This window comes from Planococcus citri, chromosome 1 (assembly GCF_950023065.1).
Source record: "Planococcus citri chromosome 1, ihPlaCitr1.1, whole genome shotgun sequence".
NCBI lineage: Eukaryota > Metazoa > Arthropoda > Insecta > Hemiptera > Pseudococcidae > Planococcus > Planococcus citri.
Genome location: NC_088677.1, coordinates 36,254,084 through 36,277,985, shown reverse-complemented (window position 1 = coordinate 36,277,985; position 23,902 = coordinate 36,254,084). Strand labels below are relative to the sequence as shown.

The 23,902-nt window shown below is 33.4% G+C and overlaps 3 protein-coding genes across 3 annotated transcripts; 1 reads left to right on the top strand and 2 right to left on the bottom strand.

Moving 5' to 3' along the window:
• On the bottom strand, window positions 1-19,985 carry LOC135831707 (probable ATP-dependent RNA helicase DDX31). Its single transcript, XM_065344395.1, has 11 exons — window positions 19,791-19,985; window positions 19,502-19,702; window positions 19,168-19,434; window positions 18,870-19,090; window positions 18,540-18,798; window positions 18,260-18,451; window positions 17,993-18,183; window positions 17,847-17,907; window positions 17,654-17,756; window positions 17,022-17,178; window positions 1-239 (listed from the first exon to the last, which is right to left on the bottom strand). Exons 1-11 carry the CDS (start codon window positions 19,863-19,865, stop codon window positions 86-88), a joined length of 1,881 nt encoding a protein of 626 aa, XP_065200467.1. The 5' UTR covers window positions 19,866-19,985; the 3' UTR covers window positions 1-85.
• Window positions 19,986-20,142: 157 nt separating this feature from the next.
• Window positions 20,143-21,329, top strand: LOC135831709 (U3 small nucleolar ribonucleoprotein protein IMP3). The gene is made up of 5 exons (XM_065344397.1): window positions 20,143-20,432; window positions 20,501-20,608; window positions 20,675-20,881; window positions 20,970-21,042; window positions 21,113-21,329. Exons 1-5 carry the CDS (start codon window positions 20,296-20,298, stop codon window positions 21,134-21,136), a joined length of 549 nt encoding a protein of 182 aa, XP_065200469.1. The 5' UTR covers window positions 20,143-20,295; the 3' UTR covers window positions 21,137-21,329.
• Window positions 21,330-21,888: 559 nt separating this feature from the next.
• Window positions 21,889-23,883, bottom strand: LOC135831708 (uncharacterized). Its single transcript, XM_065344396.1, has 5 exons — window positions 23,700-23,883; window positions 23,459-23,598; window positions 22,600-23,271; window positions 22,370-22,511; window positions 21,889-22,257 (listed from the first exon to the last, which is right to left on the bottom strand). The coding sequence occupies exons 2-5, from the start codon at window positions 23,565-23,567 to the stop codon at window positions 22,197-22,199; spliced, it is 984 nt and encodes a 327-aa protein (XP_065200468.1). The 5' UTR covers window positions 23,568-23,598; window positions 23,700-23,883; the 3' UTR covers window positions 21,889-22,196.
• Window positions 23,884-23,902: the final 19 nt, after the last annotated feature.

Genomic DNA, 23,902 nt, shown 5'->3' with positions numbered 1-23,902 from the left:
TAAGTACAAAATTTTTGTAATTTTTCTTTTTTAAAAAAAATGAATAACACAAAATACATACTTAGTAGGTAAAATATTCCGAAACTCACACAACATCTTCTTCCTTCTTCTTACGTTTAAATTTCAATCCGCTACCGAATTCGTTATCGTCAATTTTATTACTAGTTGCTTTCCTCTTGACTGGAATATCCTTGTTGAAGGAAAGTTTATTATAAGGACGTTCGATATTTTTCGTTTTTCTGCAACAAATCAAACGAAAATAATCCTTAGTCATTGGTGTTTGAAAACTAACCGCAGCATTGCGGCCTCTGCGGCGGATCGGGTACTATTTTATTACAAAAGTCGAATCGAAATTAAATACACGTTAAAATTTACAAATACGATAATAGCGCACCTTTGGCGCGGCGGCACCAAAGACTCGATTCTCGAGACCTTTTACCTGTTGAAACAACACGGCGACGTACAAACACAAAGTAGGCCACCCTTCGATAGCTGACCATTAACAAGAAGTGATGCGGCTATCGGCGGATACCATCTTACCAAAGGTTTCGCGCATTCGCTAAAACGATTTGGTCAGCAACGATGATTAGACTTAATTATAAAGGGAGAAAATTGCCTATGCCGGAATCATTTTGTATCTGTACCAACTAATATGTTTCGGTCAGTTATTACTTTACAATTAATGACGTTGAATTTATTTTACCGCGAAAAGTACCTAATACGAGTCTCGTGGCCGATCAAGGTCAGACTTTTGTCTATTCAACGTGTCGTTTTTTTCCCGTCCATTTTCAATTGTTCGCGCACATTGCACGCGATTCGAGTAGTACATAAAATTAATACGCCATTTAGAAATGATAACTTTGTGATACATTAATGAAATAACGTAAGCGGTAGCGATTAACTTTATTAAAGAATTGAGATTATACTTGAAGATTCAGAAAGGTCAGTATCTACAAGAGTGCTTATTATGTTTTGTTCAATGAACAAATTGTATACGAGTAAATGGTAAAAATTTAATTTTTTCAAGCGTCAGGTATTGTAGTTGTTATTCTCATCATATCAGCTATAATAATAAGGAAGAAATTCGTGGAACGGATGTGAAGCAATACAAAATATTAGACACGAAAAAAGACTTGTACCTACCTACACTCCGTTTTTTGAATAATTTTTTTCAATGATTTCACAGTAGGTAATTGAACATTTTTGAAAAACTGACCCTTAATAGACAGCCTGAAAATTGTGAACGTGGGCTCTCCAGAGGAGCTCATTCACACTGCACTTTTCAAATTTTTGAACCCAACCACTCTCTGAGGGTTAAATTTTTATTTTGAGAGTAAACCGTAATCAGATGAAGAATCAGCGCCTTTAAAAATCAAGAACTCAACATCACTATTGCATTTTTAGAAATTTTGTGCACCAATCGCCTTTCCTCTGACTCTCTTTGAGGGACTAATAAGTTTTAAATCGTGGGTATGTTTTTTACTAGCAACTAGATAGTGAAATCCCCTTGATAGAAACGCATGCAAGATTTTTCTCAAGTTTTCACAAGTCTGACAAAAACATGTCTAATATTCATCTTTTTAAAGACTTGGCAGTTCAATTAAAAGGTAGGTGTTCTAAAAGTTTCTGGTAATTTACCAAAAATTACCAGATTACTGACATCCTAAGAATTACCAAATTATCAAATCACTACTAATATTTCTGTACTAAAAGTTACCAATATATTAGGTACTTATGAAAATAACCAGTAATTTACCCAAAAATTACCAGGAACTTGACCCAAAATTACCATTGATTTACCCCAAAAAATACCAGTAATTTACCCAAAAGTTACCAAAAAATTTACATAAAAATTACCATTAATTTACCCACAAAATACCAGTAATTCACCCAAAAATTATCAGCAATTTACCCAAAATTTAAACAAGAAATTTACAAAAAAATTACCATTAATTTACCCACAAAATACCAGTAATTCACCCAAAAATTACCAGTAATTTACCAAAAAAAAAAATTACCAGTAATTTACCAAAAAAAAATTACCAGTAATTTACCAAAAAAAATAACCAGTGTCTAATTTATCAAAAAAAATTACTTACCAGTAATTTACCAGAAAATTACCAGTGCCTAATTTACCAACAGTAACTGCATGGTTATTTACCAAAAATAGTAATTTACCGTGAATTACCACTTACCAGTAATTTACTACAAACTTGAAATTACCAATATTTTGCTAAAATTTAGTAAATTACCAGCATCTTAGCAGAAATTTCATTTTGGTACATTGTGCACGCCCGTCGCCTCAATACTAGTAATTTAGCATTTACTATAACTTACCACAAACTATCAGTATTTACCATAAATTACCAAATTATAAAATCACTAGAAATTTACAAGTTACCAGTAATTTACTAAAAAGATATCAATAATTTACCAGAAATCACAGTAAATTTCTTGTCAGAAATCACAAGTACTTACTTGTATTTCATTAGAAATTACCATTTACCAAAATTTGATGAATATTGTTTCAATTGGTGCATTATGTACCTCCCACTCACCAATCACTTCTTTCGATTTTGATCAAATTTTTAGAAAAATCAAAAATCATGTAAACTAACATCCAGTTTTTTATGTTTTCAATAGCACTGATTTCAAATCCCATATGCGCCCTTCGCCCCTCGCCACACAATGGGCCCCAAAATGACTAAAAACTGACAAATTCATGTGATGTATGGTTTGTTTGGTTTTGAGTGATGCTGCAGGTCACGAATTTCAACATATTTTATGGATACAAACCCCCTAGACCCCTCAGTAAGCCACCAAATTTCAAAAACTGAAAAATTCGTGTGACCTATGATTTGTTAGGTTTTTGAAGGTGCTAATTTCGAATTTCAACATATTTTTCCGATACAAGCCCCCTACACCCCGTCATCAGGCATCAAATTTCAAAAAATTTGAAAATTCGTGTGACTTATGGTTTGTTGAATTCTCAGAGGCGCCAATTTTAAATTTCAAGTTGATTTTTTGATAGCTTTTTCATTTATGTGCCCTACAATGAGACTCTCGATTCAGAAAACTTGAAATTCATGAAACCTCTGCTTTGTTGAGGTTTTAGAACACCAACAAATCGTTATCATATGACTTCTTCGAATTTTTTCGAGGTATTATAATTATAAAACAACGATAAGAACGAGGACCAGACCAAAAAATAAATTCGAAATTCGCAAAAGCGAAAAAAAAATCATTACGACATAATTACGTGTTCTTTACACCACTTCAATAATAATCACCCATATACCCACCTATACTCGAAACTTTTTTAAAAACTCAACAACAAATTAGCCGACAGGACAGGAACAGAACTGTATCATGTGAACGATCTGGCGCACGGAAAAAAAAATTATGGATAATTTTTACTATTTCATACAGTAACCGGATCCCATTCAAAAATATTGCGATTTTTACTATGAGATTAGTAAATTTTACTATGAGATTAGTAAATTTTACTATGAGATTAGTAAATTTTACTATGAGAGTAATAAATTTTACCTAATTCTATAGTAAAATGTATTTTTTGGCTGAGTAAAAATCACTATTATTTTTGGATTGGATCCGGTTACTGTACTGAAATAGTAATTTTTATTGTTTTTTTTTTTCAGTGCGTGTATTTAAATGAACGCAAATTGCTATCTAAACTCGCCATCAGCGAACAAAACATCAACGAGTCGAGTAAAGCGACGATGGCCGATTAAAACGCCGTTATCGAAGGGTCATTTGATTTTGAGCGCGGCAAAAAATTCAGATTTAATCGCGATCGATGACAAACTTACGGGCAATTTCACATGACTCCGCATCGGAGTGCGGCAATTACCAGTTTACACACTTTCATCCAAGGGCCAGTTAACTGCAGCGCGACGACAAACATCAAATGGCATAATTTGTATTGTCATTTTACGTGTTAAATTGGCCAAAATGGCCTCTCACCGCTGGGCTGACGGTCATTTACGCGCTTTACGGGCATAGGTAGGTAAAGGTATATTGGTATAGGTATTAGAGTTAAGTATTTTGCGTAACGAAAGAAAAATTTACTCGAAACTGAAATAGGTCAAAACTATTTACATATTATTTTAGCCAGGCTTGGTCCTTGGGTGCGTTTTATTTCATTTTTCTCTCTCTTTTTCAGCATTAACTTATTAGCGTCCGTTCGGTAGTTGGGCCAATTTATTAAAACATGATTCGAGTTTTTTACGCTTATACTCCGCACCATTTATTATGATTAGTCTTATCATTAAGTGAATTATTATTTCGATTATTATCATTGTCGTTATCACGGCTATGAACCCCGAATAAGTACACACAATGTTTCCCAGCGTAGGTATGTCGGAAAAATCGCCGCGGTATCCGTTCGCCGAAAAATTGTACAAAATACATTGTATTCGTTTTCGTGCGTCAAAATCAGTGATTTAAATTCAAATTACATACTTTTTCGAGATGCAATAAATCGCATATTCTTTTATGCCAGCTCGATTTGTATACGAGTACATCTCGAGTAGGTATAATATTTCCTCGCTGGCGAATAAATTAATCGGTACCAGTTGCGCAACATTGTAAGCATCTCGATGTATGCAAATGATGTTAAATTCTCATTTCCAAAAGCATTCCAATCATCGAGAATTTTTTTAATTGACAAAGACGAGCTGTTTCCTTTTGATCGGCTACCGATGTCTATAAGGTACCTTTTCCGGTGTTTAAATAAATATTTATAAAGCGATTTTTCACTGAATATTGGGAAACCCTTGATTCAGTTCAGACAGACACACAGAAAGAAAAAGAAACAAAGTTATCGTGCTATATTAACGAGTTGCGCCGTGAAGAATGTACAAATCGGTAATTACGCCCTTAGACGACTCTCGGTATAAGTTTGTAATAATCGTGGTAAAGTGTTATTTATCCTTCGTAAACGGTCGCTTATTACACATTGCTGAATGCACATTGACACAAAACGCTGCCTATAATGTCGAGTGTGCGACTAATTTGCTGGATGAAAAATTCGCAGGAGCAAAGTAAGGTGACAGTTTTTGAAAAAGTACACAGACAGTTGGAAAAAAACCTGTACATTAAAACTGACTTATAGAAAAACAGTAAAATTTTTCAGCTGAATAGGAGAATTTTTAATTGTTCAACATGGAAATTCTCTAATTGGCCCAAAAAAAAATTGAAAAATGAAAACAATTTTTCTGTAATTTTAATTTTATGTTTTGTTTTTTTTTGTCTTTTAAAATTTCGGTAGTATTTGCAGGTTACCACCACTCCCCCTCCCCCCTAATGTAGGTACTCTCACAAAAGGGAACCTCTTGAGGTGTCCGCCTCCGATTTGAACGGGACCGCGTTTTTTTGAAAGAGCATGGTCTAAAACCCCCAATACCAAATTTTCAGCTGCCCAACTTCATATCTCGATATATTTGGCGAACGTTTGAAAATTCAAAATTGACTGTTTTTGGTGATTTATACTTTTTTCAAGAAAGTACGTACGTAAAAATGATCAAAATAAATCCTAAAACTGATATTAATTCCCCAAATCCAAATTTCGTCATTTCCATCCATTCTGGAGGCTCCAGCGCGATTTTTCAATTTCTCCAGAATTTTTAATTTGCTCCAGAACGCGTGAATATGAAGTTGGGCGGCTAAAAATCGAGTTGTGTATTATACTCGACCTGTTTAGCGAATTTATCCACATTTGAGCCCATTTTGGAGAGGACACCTCAAGAGTGGTTTTTTGACCAGCTTTTTTCATAATAAAAATGTCCAAAAATTAAAGGGAGTCCCCAGAAAGGCTGGAAATGGCGAAATTCGCTCTCGTGGGGTTAATTGATGACAAAATACAGCGATTCGTGTAAACTTCGAAAATTTTCTCACAAACGAGAAATTTTTGATTTTTGAGTATTTTTATTTTTAAAAAAAGCTGATCAAAAAACTACTTTTGAGGTGTCCCCTCCAGAATCGGCTCAAATGCGGAAAAAACTCGTTAAACAGGTCGAGCATAACACACAACTCGATTTTTAGCTGCCCAACTTCATATTCACGCCTTCTGGAGCGAATTGAAAATTCTGGAGAAATTGAAAAATCACGCTGGAGCCTCCAGAGTGGTTGGAAATGGCGAAATTTGCCCTCATGGGGTTAGTTCATGACAAAATACTGCGATCCGCGCAAATTTCGGAAATTTTCTCGCAAACGGGAATTTTTTGAATACATATTTTCATTTTGAAAAAAAGCTGGTCAAAAAACCACTCTTGAGGTGTCCCCTCCAGAATCGGCTCAAACGTGGATAAATTCGTTAAACAGGTCGAGTATAACACACAACTCGATTTTCAGCTGCCCAACTTCATATTAACGTCTTCTGCGGCAAATTAAAAATTCTGGAGAAATTGAAAAATCGCGCTGGAGGCTCCAGAATGGCTGGAAATGACGAAATTTGGATTTGGGGAATTAATATCAGTTTTAGGATTTATGTTGATCATTTTTACAGATCATGTACGTACTTTTTTGAAAAAAGTATAAATCATCAAAAACAGTCAATTTTGAATTTTCAAACGTTCGACAAATATCGAGATATGTATGAAGTTGGGCAGCTGAAAATTTGGTTTTGGGGGTTTTAGACTATGCTCTTTCAAAGAATCGCCGTTCCGTTCAAATCGGAGGTGGACACCTCAAGAAGTCCCCTTGTCTGAATTAAAGAGTGTTTTTCATGTAGTCGCCAATCACAAATTCCATGGACCTAATTTATTGAACCTGATAACATCCAATAAGGAAACCTACTTAGATCTGATCAAACCTGAGCATTCTTTAGATACAATTAGACCTCACCAGACATACTCAAATCAAATTCATTTTCCCCTGAGAATCGATAGATGGGGATTGGGGGGTTCACAGGATGGAACCACAATGAAAAAGTGACAGATATGTGATTCTTTTGAAAAGAGATTTCATCCTAAGGACCCCTCTTGAAAATAAATGTTGCTCTATTATTGTTGCAGCTAATTCGTTAAAAATGAAGAAAAAAACACAAACTGAATCAAAAACAATACATTCCACTCCAGTTCATTGAAATTATTTTCAATTTTCTCGATTTTTGATTCTTGAATTTTTGACGAATTTTTTAAAATTGGTTAATTTTAGCGCAAAAAATGGAGTGCTTTCATCAATGTATAGTAAGAGAATGTTTGGATCATTCACTTGAACAAATAAAAAATGTTATTGAAAATTTTGAACCAAGTTTACCTACCCCTTCAACTTTGATTCGAATGATCCAAAAATTTTCTTATTTTTTAAACGAAAATTTCAAAGTTTGTAAATCTCCAATTCAGCGGAGCACATACCTCCTTCAATTCACAAAACAAGCAACCAGTCGTAATAACGTTTTTCGCTCGTCTTCGAATACTGTCTGCAGTTGGATTTCAACAGACGGATTTCTGGGACACCATGACGTGTAGCCACTGTAGACACATTTGAAGAAAAAATGGCGCTAAAAAGCACACATCGCTTCTCCAAAGAACGTTCTTTATAGACAGACCAATTTTCCAGCACATTCGCTGGATCAGTCTAACACCTCCATTTAATTTTCCAACAATGCCGCCAATACAACGAACGCGTAAGTACGTCAAAATAGGAGTAGCATAGATTGATAGTAAAGTCGACGACGATGACGAAGATGACGACGACGACGCGCTAAACTAGCCCAAGGGGAGGTCGTCTCAACTTCGATTATAAAACTATAACAAACGCTTTTATGATTATTTATTAAGAAAAATTATTCTCTATTGTAGGCAATGAATTCGATTCGTTTTTGTTGCGCGTTTTGTTTTTGTCTTATCCATATCTTGCCAGTACAATAGAGATGATAGTTATTGGCTGTATTGAACAATGCCGACGATAACAACTTCTTGCCGGGAAGCTTCGCGTCCTTGTCCCGATGCGTTTACGGTAGAAAATAAATTACCTGTACCTTTAAAAAACACCATAACCTAATCGCGTTTACCATTAGGACCTATCTTATACGTAGGAGATGGGTGATGGGTATGTAGAGTTGATTTTTCCATCGATTTTTCTCATAAACACTCAATTTCCAAGAAGGAATTAAGTTTCCAAAGGGACACCAGGGTGAATTGTTTTTTTTTTTTTTTTTAAGAAAAAAGAGTAATTTTTAAAAAATCAAAATTTTTTCCACTTGAAAATTTCAAAAAAAAACTCATTTCTTGGACAAGCAAATTATCCAGAAAAAATTCAAAATCGGCGATTTAAGCTTAAAAAATTGGAATCTAAATTTCAAAGAGAAAGCTCAACTTTTCATTAAGCTATAAGCACAACAGTTCGACACAACCATTTAAAAATTTTAAAAAATTCCAATAAAATCGTTTTTCATATTCTTTGTATCGAACTAATTTTCAAAAAAGATTTTAAACATCCCTCGAGGACACAAAGACTCCCAATTTTGGTCAAAATGCAACAAAATTTCAAAATTCAAGTGCCATATCAATTGTTATTGATTTCAAGGTGATAAATTCGAATATCGGCTCATTTTTCCGATCCAACCTCCCTGAACCTCCCCTCACCAGTGCCCTTAACATGGCCAAATGACAAAAAAATTGAAAATTAGATGTGAATTGTCCTCTGTTAGGCACTGAGTTCAAATATCAACACATTTTTCGAATACGACCCCTAAATACCCGTCCAGCTTTTTAAATTTGGAAAAAATTGATAGAATTTTAAATTATGGTGTGACATATTGATTTTAATCAATTTGGGATTGCTGAATTCGAATATCTATTGATTTTTTTAGATTCAACTCCTCGGTTTCACTTTTTCGAAATATCAAGTTGAAGAGACACCAAAGGGTGTTGAATGATTCGAAAGGAACTAAGTTCATTACAAAGCTCAACTTGTCTGAGACCGAAAAAAAAACAGAAATTGATCAATTTTGAAAAAAAGAATCAAATTTTGGCGAATTTCAGAAATAAAATAAAACATAATTTTTTTCAAAACCGAGCAACTAAATCGTAACATTACGTTCCTTTTCGTATAGATTAATTTCGTGAATGTTGAAAATTTTCATATCCAGAGGCAGGTGTTGGTGTACAGAGTGTACAGGTAAATAACCTAGGTAAACCTGGGTTTCCTTTTACGACGACCGTCTGCCTAAAGGCAAAGTGTTATGATCGGCGCTTCGGTCTAACTCTCCGGTTCATTTTTCATTAACCAAGCTTAAAAGAAGAAGTTAACATTTCGCCAGCTACCTGGATACTCTTTTAGTAAGACAATCATTATCGCTCTGCACGGGGCACAGCACCGAGGCGCCCACCATTACATTGACCGTGAGAACTGATTCGCGCTTATTGTATTCCAATATACGAGTACATTTTGCCGGCAACCACGCCGCATAATCTCGCCGTTTAATTACCTAACACGGCGCGAACGCGAAGCTCTGTACAAAACAGCTTTAATCAAAGTCGAAATGCTTTAATTTTGCTGATGATTGATTATCTGAGATGCAGAATGCGATCGAGTTCGAGTCGAGTCGCGTCGCGTCGCCTCGTCGTTCCAACCAAATAGTAATTTTTTAATTATCGCTCAGCGAGCATATCAAATAAATACTAATTTTTTCATATGCAAGGTATGAACTATGAAGATACATAAGACATACACGTACTCTATGATACGTACTGAGAAATAGAATCGAATGATGTGCCGGTAGATTACTATGGTATTCTGCAATCTGCATACCGTATAGTCCTATAAGAATGACAATTATGTAAACGTGAACCAGTCCATAGAATAAAATGCTAGCTCCAATATTTGCGCATATTTGATCCATGCATCGTCGGCGACACGCACATATCATAGCTAGCCATAAAAATATACGCTATACACGGGCCGAATAATTCTCTAATGCGATTCGCTTTCACACCAATCACGCCAAAAAAATATTTTATAACTTCCTTTTTAATTTCAATTCTTAAACCGTAATTTATGCAGTGTATAGATACACCTAATACTACATCTATGGACCTAAACGATGCATGCATCGAGTTGAATAAATAATACGAGTACCTAGAACTACACACGCGTAGGTCTGAGTACCTATATTATTCTCTCTATCCACATATTATCGAAAGTGTACACGCCACATATTCTTTATTCGCTTCGTTCATTGCAAATTATTGGCGTATTATCTAAAATTTCACTCTTATTATCAAATAATGCGTATAAACTCGAAGCTACATGCTCGTAAGTATAGGTAGACATAGCATACATATGAGTAAGTCCAGGTAGACTCTCCGTGTTAAAATTCAGTCAGCTATTTAACTACATGCCTATACTATACGAGATTGATTCGTTAATTAGGTGGATACAAGATACATTGTAATTAACGATTATATCGAGAGAAAAAAATGACAGAAAAAAATCAATCAATCATTAATAAGTATGTATACTGGAATTGATTGATAACAAAATGATCAAAAACAAGAAGGCCTGCAGTATCGAATAAAGATTTCGATGTAATCGCCTGTTGAAGATGGAACAAAAGAAATTTACGTGCCTACCCACCACCCCCACCCCCCAAAAAAAACAATTTTTAAAATTAGAGGAGCTCCAGGCTCAAATTTTCGACCAATTATGAATCGTTAAAGTAAGTAAGGTGCCTAATTAATTTGATTGCCAATCGTCTCCAATTTTGAAAACAGGCCAATTCCAAGCTGGATTCCAATTCAACTTCAAAAATGAACAAGAGTTCTTTTACAAAATTGTTTGTTTTCGAAATTATAGAAGAGCTAAATTCTCCGGTAAACCACTTTTTTCTCTTCAAAAGTTACACCGGACTTCATGTTCAAAACCAGAAAAAATTCAAATTCAAAATCTTTTAAAAAATTGCCATATTTTTGCCTTTCTAAAAATAATTCTCAACTGTCTGCAAGACCTTTAATTTTGTACATGGATCATTTCGATGAATAACTTTTTTTGTTCGTGTTCTAATTTTATGAGAAACCATGCTTGGAATTTTCATTTTAGACTCTTCAATTTTTCAACGATTAGAAAGATTTCAGGTGAACCGAGTACAGATTTGTAGGTATAGGTGTAGGTACATATGACACCCCTTTGAGTTCGTAGGTACCATCAACAGGTGAAGTTCCATTTCTTATCCGTGATCATCATTCCTGACGGTAAGAAAACGTATTTCAAATATTGAGAACTAATGGGAGTCAATTTTTTTCTTTTCAAGTGATCATAGTGATACGAAAAAAATATATGTACTTCCAAATTTTTAAAGAGTTTGAATGAAAATACAACGATTTTCAAGCCACATAATATAGAATTTTTCCGCATTTTCAAAACCACAGACTAAGCTGATACCTGAAGTATGGCGATAAGGGAAATGATGAGTCTGGATATTTTTTTTCAACCCTAAACCATGGAAATCATTGCCAAGAAATTGATCCAAAAATACAATTTGTCATCTTCTAAAAATTTTATTTCATAATGCTTTTTGCTTCAATTTTTTTCAATTTTTGAAAAAATGAGATACGAGTAGGTAGCAACTTTTTGGAATTTCTTTCCTCGTCACACTTTTAAATTTTCATTACATTTTTTTCTTATATTTTAATTTTTAGAAATTCTTCCAGAATTTTTTTATGGGAATCTTGCCTTTTTTTCAACATTGCAACATACGTATAATTTTTGCAAAATTTTACTAAAATGTTCATCAGTGTTTTTAATGAATTTTCTTGCATTCAGAAGAGGCTTGAAGGAGTTTTATTTCGCAATTCGATGTTTTATGCAATATTACCTACTTATATTAGGTAAATTTTATCAACATTTTTTGGATTTTGAATTTAAAGGCATTTTTAGTTACTTAAAATGCTGCTTTTCAGATTTTCAATATTTTTATAAATTCAATTTTAGCATAAGTAATTTCATAGAAATTCCGTAATTTTTATTTTATTTCGTGTTTTCAAGCTATTTTGAGAACTTTCATGCTACTTGAATTCGGGAGCGTTTTTAAGGAGATTATATACCATTTTTGTTGAATTTTTCCAAATTTTACCGAAATTTCAACATCTTTGCTCGCTGATTTACATAGTGTCTTTAATGCTTAAAATATTTCAAATCATTTTAACGATGTTCTGAGCAAGTAAAATTTTAAATTTGATCAAATTTCACCGAGACATCATTTTTTGGTATCTTTAAGCAATACAGTATTAATACTTTTTGTTTTTAATTTTTTTTGGTTTTTTTTAGTGTGCTTTTATCACTTTAATACGTTATTAACCCTACTTTTTTCCTGAGATCGTTTGGTTTTTTTAACGTTCAATTTTTTTAATTTTTAAGAAATTTTGTTCAATTTTTTCTTCCAATTTTGTGTATTTTGTTTGTCATCACAGATAATAGGCGGGGAAGAGAAAAGAGTCTAACCAGTCGCAGTTTTCTCACGAAAATCAGAAATCGCTTAGTGAAACTTTTTTCACGCTTCAAAATTTTTTCATGAAAAACATGATTAAAAAATGAGCAACCTTTGATTCTGGAGCATAATTTTTCAACAATTGATGGGCAATCAATCAAGTTTTTTTGGCGCGCCTTCTCCTCTTTATGCAAACTTTATAATGTTAGCATCAACTCAAACAATGATATTTTTATAAATTGCACAAAAAAAATTCTGCCTATAAATACAATAAATCCAATAAATTGGTAAAAAAGATTCTCCTCTGAAATTAATACTGTGAAATAAACTTGAAGACAGATATAAGTGACAAAAGAGAGATCTTGTAATCCACCATAGCCGTTCAGAAGTATAGATTAAGATTCATTATTACCTAAATGTCATCGAATCGATAATTCGATAACATAATTGACGGATTTAAATCATGTAAAAATGAACAGTTTTTTTCGTCTCATTAAAGCATAATATTTTTTACTTTAGCCTCGATTTTTTGCTTTTGTTATCTAAATACTACAATTTTTGATTTAGTATGAAAACATATATTTTTTTGCATTATCATTTTTTAAGGTATTCGTTCACTCAAATCGTTAATGTGACAATAATTATTAAAATGAGGAGAAAGTCAACGACAAGTAAGTACGTTTGAGTATAAGAATTTAAGAAATCAGTCTCGTAAAAATCACTCTGCAATAGACAACTTGGCACAATGAGTGAAGCTTTTCATTCCCTGTACCAAAGATTGTCCAACTTGGTCACTTAATATTTGCTCCATGTCTGCAGCACTCGCGAGTATGTTCTCGTTGAGCAACCCAAGATCCTGGAAAATCATCACAATGCAAACCGTTTTCCGTCGTTTAACATCAACCAGCATCGATGAACATCGTGTACAAAAACCCCCAAAAACGTTTATTTCGCGCCAGGTACGAGCCGAGCGCATATCGTCGATGGAATGGCATTTATTGGCAAATAACCGTATAAACATGGCGTTTAATGTAAAACGATCGAGTTTGTACAAATTCTTCAAGGTTATTTTCAAACGTTTCAATAGTTATTTTGAAAGAAAATTGTTACTCGAAAAATAAGCAACTTAGCTACGGACCATTATGGTTAAAACGTCGTACCGCCGTCATTATTTTGGGAGTGGAAAAAAAATAAATAGGCAACAGGACGGTACTGCGCTCTGCGCTGGAACAGTGTAATCTGTAAACTCGCGTAATGAACCATAGCCTCAGATTATCGTAGTAAACAGATTTCATAATCGAAAATTTTTCATTCGGATTCAAATTTCTCTTATTTCTACATGGCTCCTATTATCCGGTTCAACGGAGCTTAATCGACGAATTATTTAAATCGAGTCGCAATTGAGGCAGGTACAGCGGCGGCGCAATCGCGAAAGCGGTGTTGATTTTATTCTGATTTATTATTATTTGTACAACAGATCTAAGAGGTAGGCCTAAGTGTTGTTTACTGATTCAAGCTGCGAGTACACGAAGCACAATAATAGCTTGGCACTAGAGAAGGAAGTTTATGGTTACATTGTATTCCAATTTTACCTCCAGTTTTTCTAACCTAATTGGCGATTAAGTAATTATAAAAATTTGCCAAGCTTTGACCAACTGAAAAATCCTCTCAAGTCCTCCACCATCCTCATTCCTCAATGATCTCAATTCAAACAGAAAGGCTATATGAAAAAATCCGTTTACTTCTTTTCAAATGAATTGACTCTATTTCAAGTGTGAGATTTCAGTTCTCACAATACATAAAAAAATTTTAAAATTTTAATCCCTATAGATTTTTTCTGAATACGAAAGAATCAAGCCACTTTTCTAACCAAATAAAACATCTCCTCCGTCCTACGTTACACAGCATCCGATCTAAGAACCCAACTAGACCATTCTTAGCGGAAGGAAAACTTCAGAATTTTCCGATAGAAGCCTTAGAAAAGAAATCTAAACTAAAACTTCCGTCGCGCCATTCAGAGTTGGAAGTTTTTAATCGTGAAAAATCCATCTATACGCACATGAACGTTTACAAAAGCATCTAGTGAAAAGTAAGAGATGTCGCCTGCCAAGGTTTAGGTATAGAAGTTGCGCATCGAATTTATATAATTGCCGTCAATGATTGGTGGTTATTGTATTGCGTTATAGCAGTTAAAACGAAATCGACCTTCCTGTTAAAAACATATTAATGGCGGGTGGCTTAAAAAGATTATTCATTAATATTTTAATTTTATGGACTGGTATCGCGTTATGTCCAGTTTATTACGTTTCGTATTTGGAGCGAATTAAATATTTGAAAAGGAAATTGTTTAATTTGTTTCGTCTTTCAACGTAATAAATATAGGTCTCAGTGTGACCAAAGCAAAGAGACAACCCGTTCTGTTGGAAATTTTAAACGGACGTATACAATTTGAAATACACCAAAGGTACGTAGGTACCTATAGGTACTGATGTGTAGACATAGCCCGAGCTCAACAAGTCAAAAAAGCTACACCGCAACATCGACGAATTAATTGATGATTTTTAAATGACATTATTACTTCGATTATGGTGGCGATGGTGGTTGCTCTTATAAATGACCACCATGGAAGCGGCGGCGGCGTGATTAAGGTGCCACACGATAACTACTAAATGAATTATCTTCTCTTCTTAATTACCTACGTTTTTATCCGGTTCGACGACGCGATGATGAGTGTCGGCAACACTCATCGTACGATCTGATGATGAGTAAATTGAACGAAATCTTCGAATCGGGCAGGAAAAATGTACGCAAGATGTGTACAGAGAAGATGTTATAAAATATTAGCATCGTTTTGAGATATAACTCTCAACCATCAAGGATACTAAGAGTCTTTATGAATACGTACTCGAGTCCTTGGATTAACAAGTGACATGAAAAAGATGTAAGAGCATTACGAGCAATGAAATAATAATCACTGATGGCCGATGCGTAATATTACTTTAATTAAGCGCGCCTGCTCGTATATTTTTAAAGAACTAAATCAAGACTTATTTAAAATCCGAATTAGGTAGGGTCGTCAAGTTGTAAGTAGTTAATCATTTACGATAGTCTTCTTCAATAATACGAGTAGGTAAGTTTGTTTTTCACATCAGAATATCAATGTACTTGGATTTTCCATACCTACAACCTGATTGCACGGAATGTGAAGATTTTGTTACTGTTTAGGATGTTCTTGGACAGGTATCGAATTTTGCCTGATAATACAGCAACCACACTACCCCAAGTAATGCATGTTTGGATGACTAAAACAACGTCGGAGTTTTCAATTTTGATCAAATTTTACTTTAAATTTTAATTTCAAAAAAAAAGTAGGAAAAATTAAAATTATTTGAAAATTTTTGAGAATTTATAGTTTTTATGTTTTTGAAATTTGAAAAATTTCTGCATTAAATGAAATAAATAAAATGTTATGCAAGGAGAAAGAAAGCAAAGATTTTGAAAATTAGTTGAAATTTTATGTAATTTGAAAAAGAGTAGAGAAATCGGGATGAAAGTTTCTCAATTCAATGTAAGAATTGAGAAATTACCTAATTTGAAAAAAAAAATCAAATTCTAAAAAGAAATCATAATATCACAAATGAGATCGAAAATTCAAATTGATGTATTTTCCATACTAGTCCCGGAGTCTTCTGAACTGAACATTTTTTCTGTTGAGTATCAGTTTTTATACTTCAACAACCGAATCTCCTAAAATTCCAAAATGACAGCGGAAATATCATCGAACACTAAACTATACTTCATCCTAAAATATAAAACGAAAATTCGACGATTTACTCAGCATCGATCATTTTCTCCGCTCAAACACCTTTAATCAGAAATCAGCGCCGATTTGAGTATTACGTAGCATTAATGCCACACCGATGATTTTTCAAGAATATTGCAAAATTTCATCATAATATCAAATCTAACTAGGTAAATAACACCGATGAAACTTTTCGCTGCATAACATCCTTTCTAAAAGAGACAAAAAAATCACGAATAAAATTGCGCGGTCAATGATGCGACGCCAAGCTTATGTAAGGCAGCATAACGTACAGTACATTTGATGATATTAACTGTTCATTTCAATTGCACGAGTAGGTAGGTACGTTTAAAAAAACAAATCGATTTAAGTAAATCAACCAAATACAACAAAAGTTACCACCTGAAAAATTTTACTTTCCATCACAGCGGTATACAAGTATTATCCACGGTGATTTTCTAATGCAATTGCCCTTATCAGTAAAAACGATAATAGCGTAAATTGACTGGATCTTACTCTGAAATTAACTCATTGATTGTGTACCAACAGATGAAGCTGATTGATTTGTAATGTTAACGTTTACAGAGTCATAACTCTACAGCCTACAACAACGTCTGCGAGTTGAGGAAAAAAAGTAAAAAAGAACTAGGTACTTTCTTATTTTTTTGTTCTTTTCAACGCGTAGTAGTATATAGAGGCAAATGTCTATATAATATGGTTAATTCAAAATTACCCGTAAAACCACCTATTTATCATGCATACACTTACTTAAAATTTTTCGGTTTTCCTATACCACTGATAGCTTTAGGAGGATGAATTAAAGCGAAGCTTTTGGCGTAATGTCCCAGATGAAGTTCTTTGAAATTGAACACGTTACGCATTTCTTTTGGATACGATGCGTAGAAGCGAACCCATGACACGTATGCTGTAAAAACAAGGATTTATTTTCATTAGTTACCAAATACATACAATATAATTCTGTCAACCTTTAATCACCGCGACAAATCATCGATGTAAAACAAACCGATTTTGATTTTCATACAAAGAAAAAGTGGCTAATGTGTATTTCCGGTTTCACTTTTATCAATTACTATTTCCACGTAATGTTTGAATAAAAACATTTTAAAACAAATTCGATTTATGTATGTAACCCCATTGATACGCGTTACATTGGGAAAAAAGTTGAATAGGACGTAACTGTATCGAGCAGTTCTTTAAACTCAATACACAGGATGTAAATTTGCGGTTTCATCGTGAATACGTCATACGTTTAATTTACCTCACCCTGTATCATTAAGGAAAATTATAATGTTTCGTAAAAAATTGTAATTTTTCGGATCAAGTTACCAATAAATATGAAAATATTATCCAAACTCTAACGAATGATGAATTAAATTTACCTTCGCAACCGGAGACGAGCAACGGTTCTTGATCATTTAGAGCTGTTTCAAATCTAACTTGCAATGTTGTCGCTGCTGATTCCATACTTCTCTTCTCGGTGTCCTAACATCAAAAAAATAACAAGTTTAGTAATACAACATAATCAGAATCAAAATAAATAGAAAAAATGTGTTATAAACAGAAATTACATACACCAGCGAAATTTAAAGTTGCTAAATTTTGAAGATACGTTTCCATTTTCTGTTCTGTAATTCTAGAAAAATAAGCAAATGAATTTACATTAAAACTGATGACCTCGATTTAGGGGGTACTGTTCCATCCCTCGAAAATACACGTACTTTACTCGATGATCTTGTAACATTGAAATGAAATTAATTTCATGAGGAGCTAAGAAGATAAGTGAAAATCCTTTCGAGCCAACTCTGGCTGTTCGACCCACACGATGAACGTAATCGCTGGCAGTTATCGGAGCATTATATTGAACAATCCAATCAACTTGGGGCAAGTCCAAACCACGAGCAGCAACATCCTGAATAAAATTAAAAGAACATAGAATTCCAAAACTTATCTTAGAATTAAAATAAATCAATAATAAGCAGACGTACAGAACATAATAAAACACCATTTTCGTAAGATCTGAATGATTTAAAAACCTCTGTTCTTTCTACTTGGGTCATTTTACCGTGCAATTTATAAAAATTGATATCTGGAAGTACGGTAGAAAATAATTCTGTATGATAATCCACCATAGATTGGGTGCCCATAAATACCAATATTTTTCCTTCGTCGGTGGATTTCTGAAAAAAATAAATAAATAATCATATAATGATTAAACATGAGATGAACGCTTGAGACACAGAATGCACGAATTTTTTTTCTTCATACCGAACATTTGTCCAATAATATGGAAGCTAAAGTAACTAATCTCAGTTTGGGTGGTACAACGATATAATGCTGAGATAACGAATCTGGTATAACCATGGCAGCTTTGTTAATTTCTTCTAAATCTGTATTAGTAACATCGACGAGTACAGGATTATGTAACGATAGACTAGCTAATCTTTCAACTTCCTTGGTAAGTGTCGCAGATAATAAAACTGTTTTACGTTGCTGTTCTACTTGATTATCCAAAATTTCTAATAAACTGAAAATGAAAATACATTCAGTTTGATGTAATTTGAAAATGCAAAGGATCCAAAAGTTCGAATAAAATACCTAGTGATATCTTTTTCGTAACCCAATTCCAACAGTCTATCAGCTTCATCGATAACGAGCCACTCTAAATATTGAAACGAAACGCATTTGGTGTTTTTAGCGTGATCCAATAGTCTTCCAGGTGTTCCGATCAATATTGTTATGCCTTTTCTTAATCTAGCTTTTTCAGATTTACGTTTTTCGCCGCCAATCAAAAGTCCAGGAACGAGCCACGTGAACGGCTGTAAAAGTACATAGATCGTAAATAAGTACTTGAGAATACGAGAAAAGTCAGTGATTTATTCACAACTATACTCACTTTGACCAATTTCACGAACCATTCGTACGTTTGTATTGCCAATTCACGAGTTGGAAGCACGATCATAACTTTCATACCATCTTGTCTAGTTAATTTTGGTCGAATATGGTGTAATTTCTCAACAATAGGAATAGCATAAGCTAGCGTTTTTCCACTTCCTGTTTGAGAACGAATTAAAGCATCATGACCAGCTTGTAGAACAGGAATAGTATGGTCTTGAATTGCCGTTAATTTGGTTACATTCAAGGTTTGCTCTAAATTAGCTATCTGTAAAATTAATTTCGGATGAGACGTCTCCTAATAGTACTTCTGAAGTAATATAATGAATTATTACCATATGAGGATGCAACTCTTTACAATCACTGAATGATTTCTCAGAGAATAAAGGCTCTTTGATAGGTTCGACATCGTGTTTGAAAGTGAATGTCGGCAAATCGGGATTTCTGCGAAATAAAGATGGTTTGTACGATTTGTCTTCATGCTCTGATTTTGACTTCGCAAATTTCTGTTTATTTTTTGGCTTGGAAAGATCCTTCTGAGGGAATGAAATGTTTGATTAAAAAGAATAATTAGATGGAAATGATGTATCAAATGGAGTATTCGAAACATCAAATGATTCTTACTTCTGATGATGAGTCGGGTTCACGGTCCTTGGACGGAATATTCTCAAGACCACTGTCGAACTCCGAAGCAAACATTACGTCAATAAATAACCGCAATCGTTAACTTTAAAAACTAATTAATTTTTTAGTTTTTTCAATTTTTTCAAAGCAAATTTTTCAAAATTTTGAATCTTATCAATTAAATTTTTTGATAACAAATCCACGTGATTTGAAAAAAAATCAAATTTTGAGCATTCACGTGTGCGATTTTGTCGCACACCGTCACGAAAAATCGAGTTACGTTTGGCAACATCCCGTCACGTTTATTTGACAACACTTTTTTTTCAAAAAATCAACAAGAAGAAAATCACGTGTTTGATAAAAACAAGTAATTTTATCAATCATTTTTAATTTTTATGAAAATTTTTTCATTTTGAAGAAATTTTGTGTAAATTTAATAATTTTATGAAATCTTTCAAATTCGGTTTCTGCTGATTTTCATTTGCGAAGTCTAATTTATTTGAAGATGGGACGAAAACTGAAATACCATGAACAAAAACTTCTGAAGAATGTGAATATTTATTCATGGAAAATTGACAATAAAGCTTACGATTTTCGTGCTATAAAGAAATATGTCTTGAAAAATAGAGAAGAATATACCACGTAATGTATTACTTCTTTTAATTCAACATTATTTAAACCTGAAATCAATCAATTGTATCTTTGTTCAGGTATAACAAACTATCTAGAGAAATTCGATTAGTAGCCAAGAAAATTTCTGAATTAGATGCAACAAATCCCTTTAGGAATGAATGCAGCGCTCGATTACTGAAAAAGTTGTAAGTTTAGTAAATCATGTGTACATGAATGCCTTTTAGACGTGAGCTAATAGCTTGTTCGGTTAGGTACGATATGGGACTGATACCGAAAATATCCAATTTAGAAGACGTAGATCGTATAACAGCAAGTACATTTTGTCGTCGAAGACTTCCTGTCATTATGGTAGCTCAAAAAATGGCAGAAACTATTCAAACTGCCTCGCAATTTATTGAACAAGGCCATGTCAGAGTTGGTCCCGAATTGGTCAAAGATCCTGCTTTTTTCGTCACAAGGTAATTGTTATCGATTCTTTCATTTTTTTGTTTGCTCTAACAGTAAACTCAATGTAAGTAATTCAATTTATCAATTGATAATTTTCAGGAATATGGAAGATTTTATAACTTGGGTCAATACATCTGCTATCAAACGACACGTTATGGAATATAATAATCAAGTAAGATTTTCTTTTAATTTCATTTTTATGATTAGAATTTTTAATTAATTCATCAATGGTTTTTTTTCAGAGGGATGATTTCGAAATGATGTAACTGAAGTAAGCTGTCTTCAAAAGTAAAATTTGAAAATTCGTGTATCCCAAGGCTGTGAGATCATCGATCGATAAGAATTCGTTTGATACCTATTTAATAAATACATATAACGCGGATTTGGATTATGATTCATAACTCTGAATTTTGAGTTAAGGAATATTTTCAAAAAAATTAATAAATTTTTTGTACCCAACTTTTTTATGATCTTTCATTTCAAATGTAATGATGATTGATATATCGTACTCGTATTAATTTTTTCAAGTGTCTTTGAAATTCATTACGAGCAACTATGTTCTAGGAAATAGGCGAGTAGAAGTGCAATAAATTCTAAAAAAAAAAATGAAAATGATCATATTCAGCGTTCTTTTGCCAATCCGTACAAGAATGTTGCGTATTTTATCAAACGTGCAGCATCGTTTGTGGCTCACCAAACTAGACTTTTAAGCGAAATACGTTTTCAGCAGTCAAGTTTTGACCAAAGTAGTATTCTACACAATAGCCCCAGAATATTTAATATGAACTTATTGAGCCAATTGAAGATTTTCTACGAAATAAAATACACATCTAACCGACATATAACTCGTCCGTCAAACTGCGTTCTTGGTATTATTCGAGTTACATCAAGTCTGAATAAAAGTCGATTTAGTTATTTTTCTACTAATCGTTTTCCTAAATAATAATAAAATTTCTCATGAAATGATACGTGTCTCTTAACAAAAACCGGCGTTATTTTTTATAAAAATGAAAACACATACGGAGAAAACAAATTTATTTATACCTGGGATAGGGTACAACTAACAAAAACTTAAACGAAAGCTCAAACAATGCAGCGCAAAGAGCATCGGAGGGTGGTGGGCTGCGTTTCTGCTGCATGTACACCCATGAATGCTAAGTAGGTAGGTATACATTATTAAAAATATAATATAGGCACTAAATAAGTAAAATCAACCACATTCGAAAATAAAATGAGAATCTTGGCTACTCATACCACAAATTCAGTATTTAGAGAAAAAATAAAACGTACATTACCTTAATACCCAACTCAAAAAAAAACAAAAAATTAGTTATTACGATTCACGAAAAATTTGGAAATACCTTGACGAGCTTTTGTGACTGAATCGCTGAAAAAAAAACCATTACAATGTAATTATGGTATTGGATGACGATAAAAGAAAAAAAAACACCAATCCAAATTGAAATGAACTTGATGAACTAGTAGAAAAATGGACTCACCTCATGGATTTTACTTGATTCAATAAAGTTGTCATTTTTTCTCGATCATCTCTCAACAAGTTCATCAATTTTTTCGCAGCATCATTTGAAACATTTTGTTGTCTTATTACATCACTGTCTGAATTTTTCTTTATTGAAGAACCTGTAATATTATTTGCCTTTCAACGTAAAAAAAATGATCCACTTTCACTTCATCCTAAATGAAATTCTTCGAAATTTGAAATACTAACCCGATTTATTAGTGATGTTTTTACCAATTCGTGACGGGATTTTCTCATTTGTTTTGTTATGGCTGTAGAATATATTTGGTGCGATATTCTTCTTACGTTCGATAATAAAGTCACAATCCATATCATCATTCATTTCATTGAAAGTCTTCCAGTTTGTATCTTTTGTTTGATCACAATGCAATTTTTTACCTTTCAAGTTACTTTCTGTAGCATTTCCAAATCTATCTGCTTCGTTAATAGGATTAAAACTTTGATTTCGATCGCTTAAGAAACTGAGATAATCAGGATTTTGAAATTCGGACACTGAAAAATCTTGCTCTTTGAAGTCCGTTGTAGGCCTAGGGTTCTGATTCGAATAGAGAAAGTCATCACTATCTGATGATAAAATGTCAACGTCTATATTAGGAACCTCTTGTTTTCTTGCTTTTTCGGGATTTTTATTAGTCCTACGATTCGATGAATTGCTTCTCGCAGTGTTGAAAAATTCAGTGATATTGGTTTGATTTGGAATTTGCACGAAATTTTCAGGAACATTCGATTCATCGTTTTCTTCTAAAGCTGTTTCTACGGGTTTTGATTGCTTAGGCTTTCTCTTTTTCTTAACCGTAGTTGGATTTTTGGTATTTTTGGATACGGTTTTTACATCTAGCGATGTACTCTTGCTCTTGGATTCTAGAATGACACAAATATAATAAATTTCAGGATGAGTATTCAAGTAGTACATATAAAAATGTACTTAATTGACTTTCTTAGTAAGTAGTTTCCAAATTGGAAAAATTCAGCTGTCAAAATCAGTCAATATGATGCAAAAATAGGAATGGTTAATTAACCAGATGTTCAGATATCGTAGCCTACTTACGTTTTTTATTTTGCTTCACGTTTTGAATTTCATTGATCAATTTCTGAAACGATTTGGGAATATTATTCACACCCTTCATTTCAAACTGGGATGGGCAATCTGTCAACATCTCGAAAATGCTGATGAATATCTACCTATATCTGAATCAAAACAAATTAATTAGGTATCAAGTCATTAGGTCAACTGTAGTTTTCTAGTTTGTTTTTTTTTTTAGAATAGGTAAATAGGACTACAATCTTACCCTATGAACACTTTCGACTTCGACGTATTTGTTTGCAATTTGAATAATTAGATAGGTAGTTGCTTGTACCTTCGAACAATCTGCGAAGTTTCCTAGAATTTTCTTCCTCGCACAGAAAATGGGCAAATCAACATAACATTTTTTAGAAATTCTGCAAGAATGTCGAGATTCGGCAGTCGGCAGGGACCGGTCCGGTCCCCAGT